Below are 20,385 nucleotides of genomic sequence, written 5' to 3' on the forward strand. Positions count from 1 at the left end.
AGTCATTCTTCAAAAAGACTTTTTACTAGTTTAGGTTGAAAAAGGTTGTGTAAAAAAAAAAAAAAAAAAAAAAAATTTTTTTTTAAATTAAAACAATTTGCTTTAGTTTTAGCAAATTTAATTTTGTTTATGCCAAATTTCATCATCAATTACCTTTTTTTTTTTTTTTTTATATATATATATATTTTATTTTAAACCATTTTAATTTTTAGTACAAAAATTGTGATTTTATAAAGCTTAAAAAAAAAGAAAAAGAAAATGAAAGAATTAATTTATTTTTTATGAATTATTAAATTTACAATCGACGTACTATTGTATTTTTTTTGTGCCATTATTTAACGTACCAATAAAATATTATTTAAATATTAATAATCGACTAATTTTTTAAATTATACACAACCTTAAACAACCTTAAACAACCTTTTTCAATAAAAAAAAAAAAAGGGGGGGTAAGTGATAGCCATTTTTTCCTTACGTTTAAATACAAAGGAGAATTTGTATAATAATAATAATAATAATAAAAACAAAATGCACGTACCTTTATGATATCTTTATAATAAATTTATTATTATTATTTTATACGTTTTCGTAAGTTTAATTCACGTGTATTCGGTAAAATCGTCCATGTAGTCGGTTTTTCTACTTTTTGGAGGATTTAAAAATTCTTTATGATCCGCATTTTCCTCTGATATTTCCAATTGTAAAACCTTTTGACGCAACCTTTTGATTTTCCTTAATCTTTCCAACCAATTCGAAGCGTAGGGATCTTGATTTTTTGCTTTTAAACTTCGAGACACCAATGAAGCCAACTAAAAGAAGGAAGGGGAGGGGAGGGGAGGGGTAAATACACAATTTTATTTTTAAAAAAAATTAAAATTTTCAAAAAGGAACGTATTACGTACGTTTGCGTGAAGTGCCAATTGACGTGCCAAAATGGCCAAATTTTGATCCGAAACTATTTTCTGTTCGCTGTGTCCGATTTGATCGGCTAATTCTTCTCTTACTTTTACAACCACTTTATTTGTTGCATGATCCAAAGGTTGAATAATAACGTTCGCATAATTAAATTGACCCTGAAAACAATTGCAATTTATTCCATTTTCTTTTTTGTGTGTAAATTTAATTCCATTTTTTTCTTTTGTTTATTATTATTTACTTTTACGGTTTGTATATTGTATTCTTCTCCGCTTTCGTTATAAACAATCGTAACGAAATCATTTCCAATGTGAGCTTTTTTAGCATGACAATTAGGATCGGATTCTTTATTTGGCATCAGAGTCGCCACGTGAAACGTAACCTGCAAAAAAAAATAAAAATAAAAAAAAAATAAATGACAATTTTTAGAAATAATTATCAACCACTCGTCACGTTATTTATTTGTCGACTTACTTGAGTGACGTCATCTTGCCAAATATAAGCAAATTTTCCATCGACTCCGCTTTTTCCCAACCCCCCTAGAAAAGTACTTTTCGGATCTGCATTTTTCAAATTTATCAAAGTTCCGAGACTTTGTAAAAAAATAGCATAGCGTAGGGAACCGAATTCGTTTCGAAGTATTTCCGCTTCGCAATTGGCTTGTCCGGGGCCTACATAAATCACTCCAACCTAGAAAAAAACATAAAAACATAAAAACATAAAAAAAACTTTGTCTTTGTTAACATTTTAAAGTCTCTTTTACATGAATTTTTACGAGACCTTGTGAGTTTCGAATGGCGGAATGAAATCTAAAGTTAATATAGCTCTTTGAATGACTGAATTTTGTGAAATCAAAATCGGTTTTTCCTCCGTACTTCCAAAATGAGCGGAATGATACAGTTGAAGGAATACGAAACTAAAACAAACAAAATATTATTTAAACGTAAAAAAAAAAAAAAAAAAACAAATAAATAAATAAATAAACATCAATGTTATATATATATATGTATATATGCATACCTGGGACTCACACCTGAACGGGGTGCATCTTTAGTTCTAGGCGAACTTAATTTAGGTTTTAAATGATCGTTATCGTATCGGGATTTTCTTGCCGGTGACATGACGGATATGGTTCGACTTCTATCTCTTTTATACGTTTGCGAAAGATCTAAACGATTTTCATCCGAGTTAAGACTTCTATTGGATTCGCATTTTCCTATTACACAAATACATATTTTTTTTTTTTTTTAAATGTAAATAATAAATAATTAAACGTAGGATGTTATGTTAGTAACGGTAAAACACAAATTCCATTGAAATGTTTTTTTTTTTTTTTTGGCGTTATATCCCTTCGCTGAAAATTATTAATTTATATTATTATGGTAAATATGAATAAAATTTTTAAAACATGAGCATGCAAGACATTGACTAATAAATCTCCATTTTTAAACTTACCTCAAAATTGTACATTGAAATTGGTTTTTTTTTTTTTTTTTTTTTTTATCATAGTTCAATTCATGCTTTTTATCAATCAATCAATGAAATCATTAACCTACCTATTTCCCCACTTGAGGAATACGATTTTGAGGGATTTTTATCTCCCAACGAGTCGATGTTCAAATTTTGCTTATCCGCAAAGGATTTACCATCAAATTTTGGGCTATCCCGTTTTATTCCTCCCCCCATTTTCGGATATGTTTTTTTTTGCGTGGGACTTTGTTGAGAAAATGAATGAGGAGGAGGTTTTGATGAAATGGCGATTGTGAGAGGTTGATGAACGGAATCGGGAGGCGTTGTTCCCATTCCAGACATTTCCTCTGGTATGGCTTCGCAACTCACTTTTCCATACGATTGTTTCTGTTTTGAAACTTCACAACTATCTTCGTCGTGTTTTAAATGCTCTTTTAAAAAAGGATTTTTCCAACTTGCACTCATTTCCGGACTAGAATTTGATCTCCGTACGGGATTACGTGATTTTCCGCCTGTGAAAATACATCTTGTAGTCTAATCATAAAATTGACCGAAAAATAATATTATTACCTTTCTATCAAAGATCAACGTTCTAAAATCAACGAGTTTTCCTTTTTTTTTTTTTTTTTTTTTTTTTCAACACACTCTAAATACAATCATTTCTTTAACAATTTTATTAATATTAATCCTAGTAAAAAAAAAAAAAAACTGTACAATAAATAACGTTTAATATTATTTTCAATGTTAATTTATTTAATATTATGAAGTGAACGTTAGTTTAAAAAAAAAAAAAAACTAAAAAGTTTAAATAAATTAATTTTTAATTATTTTTCCGGGTAAGAATCGACTACAAAAAATACTGACGCCCATAAAGACAATTATTAATTATTTTTATTTTATTATTTATTATTCGTATTAGTGTTAATATCCTCCATAATAGTTTTAAAGTTAGTTTTGACCAAAGTTCTTTCCCCCCCCCCCCCATTTAAAAGCATTAAGAATTTGAAAAATATATAAAATAGCCTTTTTAATAGATTTAAACTGAAACAAACCTTTTTCAAATAATTTGAGAGTGCACACAGATTTAAGAAGAATAACTTTAAACAAATCCATAATAATTGACATTGACAAAACATTTACAAAACTAAATAAATTTAAACTAAAAAACTAATTTAAAAAAAAAAAAAAAAAAATTCTAAAACCATATGCAAGCTAATTATGAGCTAAGTGTTTAATTAATTAATTTATTTAATAAAAACACAAAAATCATTTTAATGTTATTTTATACCCACATTAATAAAGAAATTGAACTTTGTAACTAATTTTTAAGTTACTTTAAAAAATATCTATTTCAAAGTAGTTTTATAACTTAAAAAAAAAAAAAAAACTTACTCAAATCGTTAGAATAATCATTTTCAACATTTCCCTTTTCCTCATCGTAATTAATTTCGTCAACGCTTTCTTTTGAACTTTGTCTCGAAGGTGTTCCAGGTACCGTAACGGAAAGAGTACTACCCTGATTAAACGACTGCTGCTGCTGTTGTTGTTGAGAACTGCTAATTGTTTCCTTTGATAACTGGAAAAAAAAAAAAGTACAAAGTAATTCATTTTTAAAAAAGTAATGACAATTTTTTGATTTAAAAAAAAAACAAAAAATGTGACTTCGTACTTCTAAAGGCGAAATCAACGGTTGTAAATTTGTCACGTGTTGATGAACTGACAATCGCGAAGGTTCGATTAAATTAGGTTTATTGCTGGGTAAAAACAATGTGGTAACATCTGGCAAAGGTAATTCTTGAGACAAATTTTGATAATTGGTTTCATTTTGTATCCTGAGAACCCAAGACATATCACCTGAAATTGAATTGGTCAATTATATTTTATCACCCGGTGCGAATAAATTAAATATTTTATTAATTACCCGTTGGACGTTTTACGTAAATTTCAGCCCATCCTTGACACCAACAAGCGCACAGATCGTTTCTAGAAGTATTGTCATTATTCCCGAAAATGAATTTTTCCAATTTTGAAGTTTCGTGATTTGCACATTTTTTATTATCGTCAGTCGTCGGGCTCTCTCCTCCAGAAGACATATCTGAAAAACATTTTTTTAAACTTGTTAAATTATATCGTTATTTAAAAAAAAAAAAACCTGATATAAATAGTAATAATAATAAAATAATATTTTTGATAAATAATTGCAGTAATTTTTTAATGATAAATAAATACCTCTGTTAAACTTTTGAGATTCTGAAATATTTTGATCTAAATTTTTCTCTCCCGAATTTTGTCTGGAAAGTTTGAGTAAATCATCTTTTTCAATTTCATCACCGTCGGGTGACATGAATTTTTTGTCAGATTTACAAACCATCCAGCATCTATCGCACAAGTTATTTTTTAAAGGTTTTTGCGAACACCCACTAGTTGTGACGGTTATTAATTTATGACCTAATAACCAAGTCTGAGATTGACCACCGCTTAATAAAAATTCAGCTATAGGAGATCTATAATAAATAATAATATTTTATAGGCTAATTATTTTTAAAAAATGTTTCACAAGTTTGTAATTTAAGTAAATTAATTAACCTTTTCGGACGCGCTGAACACGATGAAAAAGTGTACCTAGCCATTAAATCGATGCATGTTTCCGTTAATTCCACGTGAAAATTAAACAAAGCTTCATCTAATGGAGGCTTTAAATCTGCACCTATGCGAGGAGCAGTTGAAATCGGCCTTTCCCGACGACGACTTCCTTGCTCTGTAAGACTAGAAGATCTCTTTCTGCTCGTAGAATCTTCATTTAATGATGATAAATCGCATTTTAAAAGTTTTTCTTCCTCGAAAGGAGCTATAGCGTTTGCCTTTAGACCCTAAATTCAAAAAAAAAAAAAAAAAAAAAAAAAAAACTACGTTAAACAATTTTATACTGAATAAAATTTAAAATTAACTTTGAACATTAAAATTTTTACAAACTGTAGTAATGAACCGAACAAAATCTCGTCTGAATGGTAATCGACATTTCAGAAACCAAACAGCAATTACGTGATGAGCCAAAGACACCGTGTAATGGTTATACTTAAAAGGATTCGTATATGGAAGAGCAATTGCAAAAACTGACATGTATTGATCTCCGACGAAACTAGCAAAAACTTTTGGTAAACTAGTAAGCGCTAGAAAAAAAAACATTTTAAATCATTAATTTAAATTTATTACTTAAATTAATTTATTGATAATTTAAATTAAAAAAAATTTATACTTGACAAAAATTCCAATATGGGAATAGCAATGACAACCGTCGCAGAAATTTTCGATAAGTTCAAAAGAACTTCTGGTAATAATTTGTACATGGCGTCTCTCATTTCCAAGGTACAAGTTGTCAAAGCCATCACGCATTGACTGGCACATCGCGATGCTAAACCGTATTCCAAGCATTTGATGCAACGCTGTTGTTGACTAGGTTCTAAATTAAGATGATACGACGAAATGGCGGCTATGACCGGAAAAACGTAGCTTTGAAATTCAGTTCGGTTGAGTTTTTGTGGTATGTTCCGCAAGCTTTCGGGTAAATTTAAAGTTTTATCGCTTACCTAAAAAAAAAAAATTATAAAATATTTTAAATTTATTTAGGTAGATAAATTATTACCATCTTTAATTATTATTAAACGATGTTTAAAAATAAAATTATTTATTTACCATGGAGCAAAGAGCATCAGCTAGTAAACCAATATCCGTTCCGTGTTTACTAAGCATGAGTGATTTACTTTGTAAAATGCTAGGAAGTTCTTGCAAAAGCAAACAAAGAACTTTCCAATCCTTTTCATTTTTAAGAGCACTTATAATAACCTTAGATGCCGTAGCAAATGAAAATGGCGTTACAACACATGATGGATAATTCGATGGGGCTGGACTAATTGGAGGAGGAGAAATAGTTCCCGGACCGCCTTTATCAGAATTAAGTTTTGATTCGATAATTAAATAAGAACTGTAACGAACGGAATTAGTTGCATCTAATAATCCCAAATGACCAATTTTATTAACTCGAAGCTTTAAAAGGCATTCAAAAATCTAAAAAAAGGAAAGCAAACAACGTACAAAACAAAAATTTTTATTCAAAACAAATTTATAAAGTACGAAAGACTTACCATAAATTTAATGTTTTGATTATAATCTTGATGATAAGAATTTTTATAACAGCTTTCTAAAAATCCTATTAAAATTTTATATGCTTTAAGAGCATGATTTGAAGGTAAATGATACATTTTTAAGGTGAATATTTTAATCAAACCGGAAACGACCGATTTAATTTCTAAGCCGTCGTTTTCACATCCGTTTCCTTCTTTTTGAATGTTTTCAAAAGAATGCTGTTCTTTACGATTCAGTAGCTACAAAATATATAAAATATTTTTTTTCAGAATAAATTTATTTAAATGAGAATAGAGATCATTCTATAAAATTTTTGTTATAGATACCTTTTCTAAGACGGTTAATAATTCTAAACATTTTTTTGATTCGCATCCAATACAAAGATTTACAAGAATCTGAGCACCGACATTCCGTACATTTATATCTGGATCCTGATCAAGGTTTTGAAGGTAGGGAATAACAATTCTCTCAATGAGTTCATCTTCGTATATTAATTTGTTACTATTGACAACTAAACTCAACACTTCTAGAGTCTAAAATATTAAAGAAAACATAATTTTTTTTTTTTTTTTAATAATACTTAAATAATTTAATAGTTTTTTGCAATAAAATGTAACTTACTTTCACGCGAACATTCGGTCTGGTGTCTTGTTTAAAATATTTTTCCAAAAGACCATCTAATTTTGTTAACCATTCATAACGGGTAGGAACTATGGATCCCGATAAAAAATTTATAAGTCGAATAACTGAACTTTCCTTATAAAAAAAAAATTAAGTTTTTATAAACCAAATAATTCTTATTGATTCATTACCTTTTAAAATTATCGTTTGCGTAATAAAGTAAAACTAGGTTTAAAGTAATAAATTCTACTCACGGGACGCATGCAAGAAGACATCTCAATCAAGCTAAAAACTCTTCGGACATTACCATTAAACTGACCAAGCTCAATCAGTTGTTCGATTGTGCATAAAGTTTCATGCAATTTTGTTATAACAGATCCTAATAATGACACATCTTTTGTTTCAACATGTTCAATAATTGCTTCTAAAATCGATAAAACAACATCCCAAGCTGGGTCTTGAAGTTCTAAACCAAACTTATTAACCAGACGATGAATACTTATTGTAATTTCATATATAACAACAGTGTGATTGCAATGCATTGCCTAAAATAATTACTTGATTACTAAAAATATACAAATAGCTCTTTAAACTGAAAATATCTGATTATGCCCTTCTAAAATTAATTTCATTTAAGAGGTAATATATTTATGAACTCACCTGCAACAATGAAGGTAAAACAGAAGTTAGAGTACATCTCAGTGATGTAACTCTTTTATTACTCCATAATCCCATATTAATGTAAAAAACAGTTCCTCTGAGAAGACCAACATCATTGTAATATGCATTATCTTGCAAAATTTTGCACATTGTATACAATGTTGAGTGTCCCATATGAGTGCCTAAAATTATTTATTTTAACTTTAATTTTATAATTTTAAAGTGAATAATAAAACACCTATGTAAGTTATAATTTTTTTTGCTAAAAATTTCATTTTAAGGTTTCTTTCAGGTAAAGTTCATTAATTACAAATACCATCTAAATAAATTCAATTCAGAGTTCATTTTAGCTTTATTGGCCTTTTTCATAAACGATACAATCTGTTGGGAAAGCAAAAGGTATTTTTCCAAAATTTAATTAATTACCTAATAGATTTCTCATTATTTTCCAGCAATTATGTGAATACTCATGTACGTTTACTTTTCGACAAAGAGCAGAAATGAATACAGATAATGAATCAGGAGGTAAATTACTGTAGCATACTATAGTATCTAAAACCTGTAGTGAAGTTGAAATGACCTCATCTTTATTACTCCATGAACACAAAAAACATGCCAAGCTAAAATTTTTAACATGGTATTTAAGTCACTAGTTAAAAAGCAATAAAATTATACAAATACATACTCTACAATATCTGCCATATTATTGTCATCAATATATGATGCATTGTATTTTATAACATTTAAAAAGAGAGACAAAACTTCGGCTGCTTTTCCAACACCAATGACTTTGGGTGTCCATTTAAGAAGAAATTCACTGAATTCATCTTCAAGATGTAAAATATCTCTTCCATTATCAGTTAATGCTTGAAGTAAATCTAACCTGAAGAAAATAATTTGCTTTAAAATTAAACAAATTTTCAAGTTGAGGAAATAAATTATAAAAACTAAAACTGTATTTCATACAAATAAGAGACATCATCTGTTAAGTCATGCTCTTTGATAATGTTGAAAAAATGTGTTCTCATGATTCCTAATTTTTCATATTGGCCTTGCACCAAACATTTTAAAAAATGTAAGCATGCTTGTCTGTGCTCTTTTTCAACTTCTTTTTGCAACAAATCTCGAACCAAAGTCCAAAGTTTTTCTACAGCATGCTAAAAATATAAATAGAAAATTTAAAACCTTACAAAATTGAAACAAAAAAAAAAGAATCAAAATAAGCCAAACAATTTACATCTTCTAATCTGCATGTAGCAACTATTTCACTCAGCTCCTTGATAGTTCTAATTCTTTGATGTATTTGTGTATCTGCACTAATACTTTTTTCAATTTCATAAGTGATTACAAAATCTGCCTTTCCTTTGTAATTAACTAAAAAGAATTGTTTAAAAAGAAATATGAAATTAACATTTTTATTGTAATTTAATAGAAAGGAACTTAAAATATGAGTACGTAGTTGAGCAATTTGTTGCCTTATTTCTTGTTGCTTTAATATTTTAATTTTAAGTTTATAATTAATAATACATAAATTTTGTATTCTAAGAGTTTCATTTAAATTAATATAACGATTATGAGATACAGATATAAAATTGCAAGTTTTAAATTAAAGTTTTTCTTGAAATCATGAAAACTATATAATGTCATTATATACCTGAACTGCTTTTCGCTGCACGAAAAAATTGCTTAAGCTTTTCCAGGGGTTTAATTTCTTTGTCTCTTCCACTCATTTTTTGTCTTGTAATATTCCATTTCTCTTAGACAAACTGTGAAAATAATTTTTTTTTTTTTTTTTTTTACATAAAATTATATAATTCCATTTTTACTGAGAAATTATAACTTGAATGTAATTTAATCTGAAGAATGGTATTTTATTTTAAAAAATCTGTAATACACTAAGACAGAATATTTTCTTAAAGTCATGATTAAACAGAAACTTTTTGAAATGGTATCTTAAAACTCAATTAATTCGACTAACCCCATTATGCGATCAAACATCGATGCAGACATTCGATATAATATATTGAACTCGAAAAATACGATAATAAGTCGAAACAATTCGATTAATCGAAATAATGTTTAGTCTGCTTTTACAAAACCCGTAATTGATCTAAACATTAGTAATAAAAATATGTGTGACTTTCGCCAAGATATGCCTCCTCCGGGGGGCTACAGTAAAATTAGATACGCCAAAGTGCCTTTAAAGGTTTCGAATCCTTTTATAAAGCTAGGCGTTGTGGTTGGAATTTCAGTGATTTCCTTTAACTGTTTTTTAAAGAAAGATAAAGAAGAAGGCATAAATGCTCGTATTGAAGACAATACTGGAGCTGTTGCATTACATCCTTTGCTGGCAGCAGAAGGTGACAGATTGTATCTAAAGGCTTTAAAAAAAAATCGTGATGATGAAGAAAAACTTATGAAAGATGTTGAAGGTTGGGAAGTAGGAAAATGGAAAGGTTATCCTGTTTACTTAACTCTTGATCCAAATGAATTCTACAAACCAGCAATTGCTGAATATTTTGCTCACGCTCATCCTAAATATGAGCAGTGGGCTACATATTGCTTTAAAGGAGTTTAAAAATTATTAGGTAAGAGTAACAAATACATTACATGTATATATTTACTTTTCTTTAAGATTTTCATTAGTGCTCGAGTATCATTTAAAATTATCAAATACTTAAATTATTCTATTAAAAAAAAACTTAAAATTAGTTTAATAAAAACAATCAACATGTTTTTGCAAATTTGAAATTTTAGTACACAGAGTAAGCTTTTTTAAATTCAAAGTTTCAAATAGATTTTAATAATAATAACTTTTTTAATTATTTAAAGATGGCTGTCATTCAATGTAGTTATTGTAGTAATAATACTCAAGGTGTGAATGATCGAAAAAAAATATTACATATTATTTTATATTGTTATGTTTTAATGTATTTTGGAAAATATTCTTTGTAGGATGAAGAAATTTTATTATTATGTCATCTATTAAATATTGTTATTAATTTTTTTTTCAATTATCAATTAAAAAATAAATATATAAATAAATAATAAATAAATAGTGTATAAATAATTTACATTAAAAAATAAACTTAACTTAAATTTAACTTATTGTACTTATGATAATGTTACCTTTCAGCTGAAAATAGAAAACAAACCTGATTGTTGTTTTTTAACTGATTTTTTCGAATCAGTATTCAGCAAACTTCTTGCAGCTTTTGTTAACTTTTGAGACACTATTTGAGCAATATGGCTAGATCTTTTCCACATAAATTCTCTTGTTTTGTCATGATTATCTGGAGCATCAATTCTAAGCAAATTTGGTTGCATCACTCTAATAGAATGCAATTTTGCTTCGCCTCCATGCTGTATTCTTAAATTTAATTTTCCAACCATTTCCGTTGTTGTTGCAGTTGCACTTCGTATTTCTTTTTTTACTCCTCGGCCAAACTGAAAAAAAAAAAAAAAAACATGTAAAATTTCTGCTTTTATTAATTAAATAGAATTTTTTTTTTTTTTTTTGAAACAAGTCTACCTCCTTTTCCACTTTTAGAATTAAAGGACCCATTAAAAATTTGCTTTTTATTGTTGTATGAGTGCTCATCAAATTCACTGTTACATCATTTTGACGTTTAAGAGATGATAAACCATAAAGCGTTGCTTTGGCTCTTGGTCTCGACTGTTTTGTAGTTTCCTTTATTTTTAAAAAAAAAAAAATTAATACACGAGAATAATATTGTTTCACGCCATAATTATTTTTTATCAAAACGTACCTTGTTATTTAATTTTTTTTTTTTTTGCGAATCAACCGCTCTGCTATTGGTTTCTTCAACATCATTAGTCTGTTTTGTTGTTTCTAGGTTCAAATTTAAACTATCGTCAACAGTGGTTTGATTAGAAAGAATGTCATCATCGTTAAAAATTCGACTCGAATTTGTCGTCTCATTTAAATTATTCATCTTATCACTGAAATTAAAAAAAAAAAATCAATAGTTTAAATATTGTTTTATTAGTTTTTGGATGAAAATTAATATAGTTATTATTGTTAAAAAATATATATATATGTATAAAGAAAACTTACTTATTTTTATCAACCTCGGAATCATCACTCGAACGATTTTCTTTTTTAATTTTTTTTTTTGTATTTTTTTTCGACGGTTTATTTTTTGAAATTTTATTGTCATTTTTTTTATTTTTATTAGTTTTGACCGTGTGAAGTCGTACGTTAACAGGATCATATCCACGTTTAAGTATTTTATTTATTTTCATTAACACGCTATCCACGTATCGATTATATTTAGTGATGTACATTGGTGAAACTCGTGGTTGCGTTTCATCTAAAGAACCTAATAAAATTTTTTTTTTTTTTTATAATATGAAATATATATACATATATAATTCATTTATTTATATTAGTTTGTTTGTTTTTACCTGTAAAATTATATTATTTAATGATTCATACATATATACATTTTATTTAAAAAAAAATTATTTATAAAAGAAATCAAAAGAAGTAAGTAAAAATAATAAATAAAGAAGTAAGTAAGTCATCAAACGGATGGTGTGCGTTTTTTTTTTTTCTTGTAAAGATTTTTTTCATCGATAAATAGTCAGGTTTGACCTAGAATTTATATGTGAAACCTAAAAATTTGAAAAACTTGTTTTCAATTAGGTTCAATCCTTAATTATTTTTTAACGGTGAAACCTAATGTCGCGTGCGTTTTAAAAAAAAATTTTCTGGCAACTTTTTTTTTTTTTTTTTTTTTTTTCAATTTCCGGTTTGTAATTAATATAAAAAAATTTAGAAATCGATTTAAATTGTAGTCGTATTGTAAACATGTATTAATATTGAAAATTTTATCGGTAAAATATACCTAAATTTTCCAAATTATGTTTTCTATATGTTTATTTATTTTTTAAATAAATATTAAATCTTATTAATTTTGGACAATTAATTTAAAAATTTAATTTTTTTTTTTTTTTTCATCAATTTTGCAAAATTTACCATCATTTTTGTCCTACATTAATTTTTTTTAACTTTCAAAAATAATTTAATAAGAAGGCACGTCTCTTTAATTATTAACGAAATATTAATTGTATAATTTTTTTTAATGGGAATAATTTAGCGATCAGTAAATTTTTTTTGTCATTAGTTTTACTGCCCCCCCCCCTGCATTTAGAAATTTTTTAAATTTATTCATTTCGAGTCTCATCATAACTTTTAATCCCCCCCCCTTCCCCGGTTTTAAAAGTCTAGGAAAACGTCATTTGTAATTACTTTAGTAAGGAAAAAAAAATATGACGAATGAAGAGGATAAATCAGTCAGGATTTTTTTAAAATTAATTTAAAGGAATAATAAATATGTCTGGGAATACAGTCATTGTCAGTTTTTTTTATTTAGTCTTTTAGTCTTAGTTATGATTAATTTTCATAAATGCATATTAACGTTAGAATTGTTTCCGTTAAAAAAAAAAGAAAAACTTAGACGATGACTGTATTACACCCGATCAGAAACTAACAAGATGGCTGTTAGATTTCTGAATAAATAACAAAAAAAAATTTTTTTTTTTTTTTTTTTTTCATTTTGCTATATACTAAATTATTATTTTTGAAAATAATCGCACGATCACACATTCATACATAATAAATACTTTTTTAACAAACAATTCATAACTTTTTCACATTCCAACGAGTCGACTAGTGTTATAGTCTAAAAGAAAAGTCAAGAGGTAAATTCTAAAGCTTTCTCTTTTTTTTTTTTTTTTCTCAGAAAAACGATTTTCCGCGGCTTTAATTAAAAAAAAAAAAAAAATTATATATATAGTTATAAATATTCAGTCTTTCTAAATATAATGAAACTGAGGAGCCGTATATAAAAAAAAAATTAAATAAAAGTTTTTTTTAAAAAACTGTTTCCGGTTTGTTGTAAAATTAGTAACTGAATGATTACTTTTTGTACTTTGTAAATAACTGTTAAATGTTGTAAATTGGTCTTAGATAATACTTTTTTTTTTTTTTTTTTTGTTTTGTTTACAGCATTGATTTAGCGTCTTGACTTTTTTTTTTTTTTCTTATATGGAAAACTAGTTCGTATCTTAAAAATTGATTAAAAAAAATATATATATATATATATATATATATAAATAAATAAATAACTTAAAATAAATTAAACTAACAGGTCTCTACCGGAGGAGTTTAAAATTTTGGAGAAAAAAAAATTTTTTTTTTAAATATTAAAGATTTTTTTTTTGGTGAGACTCACGTGGTTGAGATTGTCTCGCTTCAATAACATCTGATATATCATCTTCATCATCATCATCATCGTCGTCATCGTCGTCATCGTCATCATCGTCATCTGCTTGACTTTCCTCCTCCTCCTCATCATCATCATCTTCTTCCTCTTGAGCGGCTCCGGCTGTCGCTGGAACTGCTTGAGAAGAGTGTGCAACCGCTTGAGTTTGTGGTACGGGTTGTAAAACCTGCGTTATCAGTTGCGACGTTTGTTCTTTTTCAGCTTCGTTGGGTGTCGTGTCAATTGTGGCAACTACGTTGGTCTCATCTCCAGAAAGTTCATCTTCGTATTGAATTTCGACATTTTGAGTTTCGACAGGTTGATTGTATGTCATAACTTCAGTTTGAACTGGCTGTGGTGGTGGTGCCGCAACCGCCGCTGGTTGAACGACAGGTTGTGGTGCTGCTTGAACTGGTTTAGCATCATCGTCATCATCATCATCATCTAAGAATTAATTAAATTATTTATAAAAAAAATTTAGGTCGGCACCGATTTAATTAATTTTACCTCCTAGAATTTCGTCGAAAAATCTTTCTATGTAATCTTCATCGTCATCATCGTCATCATCATCACTTTGAGGTGCTGGACTTCCGCTGGTTGCAACGGCAGGACGACTGGTATCATCATCGTCATCATCATCGTCGTCGTCATCGTCATCGTCGTCATCATCATCATCGTCATCATCGTCATCTTCGATATCTAAATCATCGTCATCGTCATCGTCATCATCCCCTCCACCTCCTCCTCCCTGAACAGGTGCGGGAGCTTGTGATCCCACATCGGATTGCCTACCTAAATATAAAAACAAACTCTCATTACAAAACAAAAAATATTCAAAGCGTTCCCCATTTTTTTTTTCTCTCTCCTCAGAATTTAAGCGAAAAAAAAAAAATTAATTTAAAATTATTCATAAAAAAAAAAAAGAAAAGTATTTAAAACGCATTTAAAATCCGACCTAAATAATTCACTTAAGAATAATAATAATAATATTTATCTAACGGATTTTTGTAATACTTTCACGCACACACACACGTATTTTTTACTAGTTCACTATTGAATTATTTGAAAGTTGTGCTAGAAATATGAGATTTTTTCACAGTTTAAAAAAACATTAACTAACGACATTTTCCCTTAAAATTAATAATAATAATAATAATGAGAGGAATATAATAATAATTCACCTGTTTCCGATTTAAGAACATCATGTTGATTTTCTAATAATTCTTTTTCCGATTTAGATTTGATTATAGGGGATGCAAAAGCATTTACCGCTAAACACCCTAAAGCTATTAAAATGAACCACTTCATCTGAAAACAAAACAAATTACACCGGTTAATTATTATTATAATTTCCACGACGCAAAAGTATGGATAATTCAGGTAGGAAAGGAAACAAACCTTTGGGGGAAAATGGGAAAACTTTAGGCCGTGATAAAAATAAAATAAATTGGCGAGTAAACTTACCTTTGGTAAAGGAACTAATAACTAAAAAAAAAAATAAATAAATAAATAAATAAATGTCCAAAAAAAATCCAACTTTACAATTACGTAAAGTGGGGCACAGCACCTTCACTCGCGACACGCGATTTTTCTCCGTCGATGTAAAGAGGAAAAAAAAAAAAAATAATAATAATTTTTTTGTCCAGATCAAAAACCGTTCACTTGTGCACCTGAATGTTAACCGAATAAACAGAATGACACAAACCTACATACATTTATAGCTTCGACGATTGAACAACTTGTGCCTAACTTTAAGAAGTTTAAAACTGGTAAGAAAAAAACTTGATTGATCCCGTTCTTCATTCACATTATGTTTTTTTTTTTTATACGAATATAAAAAAGATGTTTATTCCAGTTTTATTTATTTACTGGAGAATGTTTCTTCTTATGTTTCCAAAAAAAAAAAAAAAAATGTACAGCTACTTTACAAACGTAAAACTTATGACGTTTTTTTTTTTTTTTTTTTTTTTTTTTTTATAAATATTATGGTAAATCTCCAAATCACGTTTTCAAATCCTTTTATTTATCATGTTTCACTTTTTTTAATTAAGAAAGTGATTTTTTTACTTGTGCCATTTTTTTCCAAAATTATACATACATAGAAAAACAAAACAAAAATTAATTTTTTTAAAATAAATAAATAAATTTTATTAAAATAAAATATAAAAAAAATTAAATGAAAGTTTTTTTTCCCAATTTAAATTTTTATTCGATTGTTCCTGGTTTTTTTAAATTTAAAGGAATTATTATTATTATTTAAAAAAAAAAAAAACCGTTATGATATTTTATGTATTAATAGTTAAAAAAAAATACATAATGATTTTTATTAAATGTAATAAAAAAAAACCAATTAAGGGCATACAAATATTTGATTTAACAAATCGATCGATCGATAAATTGATATTATTATTATAACGATCGAAATCATCCCTTAAAAATAAATTTATTATTATTATTATTATTAATTTATTAATATCATCACGTAATTAATTAATTAAATGGATCGTTTATTAAAAATTATTTATTCGTACGAACGAATGCAAAAAAAAAAAAAAAATATTCCAAAACCAAATATGAAAAAAAATTTTTTTTTAAAAAATGGCTGCCATTAATTAATTTAAATAAAACAAACACGATCGAGTAGAATTTTAATGAGTTTAATTTTTTTTTTTTTCAAATAAAATTTTCAACTTTTATTAATAATAATAATAATAATAATAATTATTTAAAAGATTTTAAACTCTTGATAATAATAATAATTATGTATAATTAAAATGATTAACCAAAAAAAATTTAAATTTAAAAAATAAAAAGAAAATTAAATAAATTTTAATAAAAAAAAAATTTAGTTAAGGTTATGAGACCGGAAGTTAATTATTATTATTATTATTATTATTTCGTGTCAGAATCATTCAAAATAAATTTGAATGAATAAATGAATGAATGGAATGGAATCATTCTTAAAAAACAAAAATAGAACGTAATTCCAATTTTCTCCATGTTAATTGAAATACTCGCATAATTTTTTTTGTTAATTAATTAATTTATTTATTTATTTATTTATATCGCAATGAAAAATTTGTTTTACAACAACAAATAATAATAATAATAATAATAATAATAAAACATGATATATTTCGTTTGTAATTTTCCGACCGAAAAAGAAAAAAAAAGAAATCCAAGGATGAAACAACATAAAAACTTTCATTTTAATTATTTGCTTACTTTTTAATTAATTAATTAATTTATTTATTTATTAAATAACACGCTAAAAAGGTACATAATTATAAAAAGAATATATTTTAAAATATTATAATTAAAAAATAAAATTATTATAATTTAAATACCGTTAACGTAGAAAAAAAAAATGATAATAATATTAATTGCATACGATAAAAATTTTTTTTATTATGATTTTATGCGTTTAAAATAAAATAATATTAATAATAATAATATGATTGCTAATAAAAAAAAAAAATTACATTCGTTTTCATTTTTTTTTTTTTTTTAAATCATTATTATTATTATATTTAATAACATATAGGTACAATCACACGCGCACACGCACACATTTATATATATTTTCTGGTTGTTCGTGATAAAATTTAAAAAAAAGAAAATGCCGAGATTTTCTTAAAAATTTTTTTTTTTTTTTTTGTAATGGTGGATAAAGTGCAAAATCAAAATGTCACACTTTCACCATTTCTTCTTTATCTTTTGGTTTGATTTTCCAGGTCTTTTATTATTTTATTATTTTTACTTTCATTTATTAACATTCTTTCATTTCCAGTTCGATCGATACAAGTGAAATTTTTTTTTTTTCTTTTATTTCTGTTGTTGTTGTTGTCGTCGTCGTCGACATTATCATTATTATTATTATGTAATTTTTTTTTGGGGGGGGGGGGAAATACAGGTTTTGAATTTAAAGGATACGGTGATTTTATGTGAAAATTTTTTCTTTTTTTTTTTGTGAAAGTTTTCGAGAAAGAGAAAAAATTAATTAAAATTTTTTTTTTTTCGTGTATCGAATTAATAGTTAATTAATTGATATCATTTAATAATAATTTCGATACCCTCACTCACATCGATACGTGGGAAATTTTTTAACGATCGATCTATCGATCGATATAATCGATATTTCATCGTAATAAAAACCTATTTTAAACGGTTTATTAAATTTTATGATGACGAGAAAAAAAAAATTTAAAAAAAAAAATTCGATCGTCGTCGATGGATCGAACCTAATAAGACTCATCAGGTGTCGAGTGAAAGATAAATATTATTATTATTATCATCGCAATCGGTTTTTACCAAAGAAAACAATAATAATAATAATGAAGAGAGAGAGAGAGAGATGGCAATTTTGCAATTATCGGAAAATTTCGCGTTTTTTTTTTCCCCTCCCGTTTTTCATCATTTGACAAAAAAATAATAATGATAACTAATACTACGACAATAAATAATATATTTGACTTCGAAACTGTTAATCGACGCATAGAAAAAAAAATTAAAAAAAAAAAATAATAATAATAATAATAATAATAAGAGCCAACAAACATTTAGGATCAAGGTTGAGGACACCAGGTTTTGATAAGTAGGACGGTTTTGTTAACAAGTTGATTGACCTTAAAGACGCAACTGTTGTTGTCTTGTTTGGAATTTTTCTTTTCTTTTCTTTTCGTTTTGTTTTTTTTTTAAATTTCTTTTCACTCGAACAATATTTATATAAATATTACTTTTATGTCAACGACGGGTACTAACGACGAGTACTAACGGCGGGTACTAAAGGCGGGTACACGTTCCAAAGTTCCAGAAAAAAAAAATTACGTTTTTAAACCGTGAGGAAAAGTAAAAAAAGTAAAAAAACGATATGAAAGCAAATTTCACATTATCCTCGATTTAATCATTTAATAATAATAATAATAAGTTACAAAAAAAAAAGGAAAACCGAAAAAAATTATTATTATCATTAATCGTTTAATTTGCAATTAGATTCGGCGAAAATAATAATAATAATAAATTTTTTTTTTTTTTTTAGGTCCGACTATTGTTTTCTCTCTCTTATGACTCCTCCTTTTTTTTTTTTTCTCTCTTTCTCGAAAAAATTTTCTATTTTAAAGGTGTGCGTGTGCGTGTGCGTGTATTTGATGACACACTCAATTTAAAAAAGTTAAAATTTCATTTTTCATTAATCGAAGGAAAAAAAATCTTTTTCTTCTCTTATTTAAAATAAAAAAAAATGCAACTCATTAAATTACATTGAAAAATCATGTCGTTGTGTAACCAATCGAAAAAAAATTAATCTCATTATTATTATTATTATTATTATTATTATCAAAACCTGTCACTCATCATCTAAAAAATTTTCCTTTTCCTTTTCCTTTTTTCTTTATAAAATAATAAAAACGAACAACCAGATTTCTTTCAAATCATTCATCACACACACACACACACACACACAAATATTTCATTTAATTTACGAATTTTTCAACCCGAAAAAAAAATTGGAACAACCCAACAAACGACAACAACAAACGACCAAAATTTTATTTTCGAATCGAAAGTGAAGTCAATCGACAACAACAACAACAACAAGTAGTAGTGGTAGGGGTAGTAGTAGAGGTTTCTATCTTAGGCACGTAAAACGGATTTGCCAGAAGGTGAAATTATTTTAAATTTTGATTAAAATCTCATCGTGATGAAACCAATTTTTTTTTTTTTTTTTTTTTTTTTACACACACACAAAAACTCATTGATGCTATCAAATTTAAAAAATATCACGTGATTAAAACCAAATAATAATAATAATAATAATAATAATAGTTTTTGTCATTTTCAAATGAGTTCAAAACGAGTGTATAAAAAAAAAATTTTTTTCTCTCTCTCTCTCTCTTTCAATATCAATCATAATCGATAAAATAATAATAATAATAATAATTTCTCAAACGAATTCGCTGAAAAAAAAAAAAAAAAAAAAAGAGAAAAAGAAAAGAAAAGAAACGAAATTTAAATCCGGTATTAATAAAGTGGAATGAATGAAAGAAAGAAAGAATAAAGTGTTTGAGTGAATAAGACGGTGGTGGATGGGTAGAAAGTGGATTAAGAATGTAGAACTTGATACTACATTGAGAACCTATAGAAGTTTTTATTGAATTACAATGTTTTTTTTTTTTTTTTTTTTTTAACCGCCATTGTCATACCTGAATTTCTTAGACGAAAATCCTACTTTCTTTAATAATGTATATATATATATATATATCTTTTATACAACGCAACTTTCCTAATG

At 26.6% G+C, this 20,385-nt stretch overlaps 3 protein-coding genes across 3 annotated transcripts; 1 reads left to right on the plus strand and 2 right to left on the minus strand.

The window, feature by feature from the left end:
- Window positions 1-599: 599 nt before the first annotated feature.
- Window positions 600-9,539, minus strand: Phum_PHUM422030 (tuberin, putative; the record flags this gene model as incomplete). Its single annotated transcript, XM_002429100.1, has 25 exons — window positions 600-809; window positions 903-1,073; window positions 1,157-1,297; window positions 1,390-1,605; window positions 1,696-1,831; window positions 1,936-2,131; window positions 2,472-2,897; window positions 3,778-3,961; window positions 4,055-4,239; window positions 4,307-4,480; window positions 4,615-4,889; window positions 4,972-5,255; window positions 5,359-5,555; window positions 5,642-5,972; window positions 6,079-6,450; window positions 6,528-6,767; window positions 6,855-7,061; window positions 7,150-7,284; window positions 7,404-7,694; window positions 7,810-7,991; window positions 8,236-8,429; window positions 8,495-8,692; window positions 8,776-8,966; window positions 9,047-9,183; window positions 9,464-9,539. 25 exons carry the CDS (start codon window positions 9,537-9,539, stop codon window positions 600-602), a joined length of 5,349 nt encoding a protein of 1,782 aa, XP_002429145.1.
- Window positions 9,540-9,940: 401 nt separating this feature from the next.
- On the plus strand, window positions 9,941-10,387 carry Phum_PHUM422040 (NADH-Ubiquinone oxidoreductase B16.6 subunit; the record flags this gene model as incomplete). The annotated part of the gene is made up of 1 exon (XM_002429101.1): window positions 9,941-10,387. One exon carries the CDS (start codon window positions 9,941-9,943, stop codon window positions 10,385-10,387), a length of 447 nt encoding a protein of 148 aa, XP_002429146.1.
- Window positions 10,388-10,941: 554 nt separating this feature from the next.
- Phum_PHUM422050 (uncharacterized protein) lies at window positions 10,942-15,814 on the minus strand (the record flags this gene model as incomplete). Its single annotated transcript, XM_002429102.1, has 9 exons — window positions 10,942-11,256; window positions 11,342-11,500; window positions 11,580-11,765; window positions 12,031-12,143; window positions 14,070-14,510; window positions 14,607-14,891; window positions 15,281-15,407; window positions 15,564-15,584; window positions 15,782-15,814. The coding sequence occupies 9 exons, from the start codon at window positions 15,812-15,814 to the stop codon at window positions 10,942-10,944; spliced, it is 1,680 nt and encodes a 559-aa protein (XP_002429147.1).
- Between the last annotated feature and the right edge of the window lie 4,571 nt (window positions 15,815-20,385).

The sequence above is a fragment of the Pediculus humanus genome, genomic scaffold (genome assembly GCF_000006295.1).
Source record: "Pediculus humanus corporis 1103172108190 genomic scaffold, whole genome shotgun sequence".
Classification (NCBI taxonomy): Eukaryota; Metazoa; Arthropoda; class Insecta; order Psocodea; family Pediculidae; genus Pediculus; species Pediculus humanus.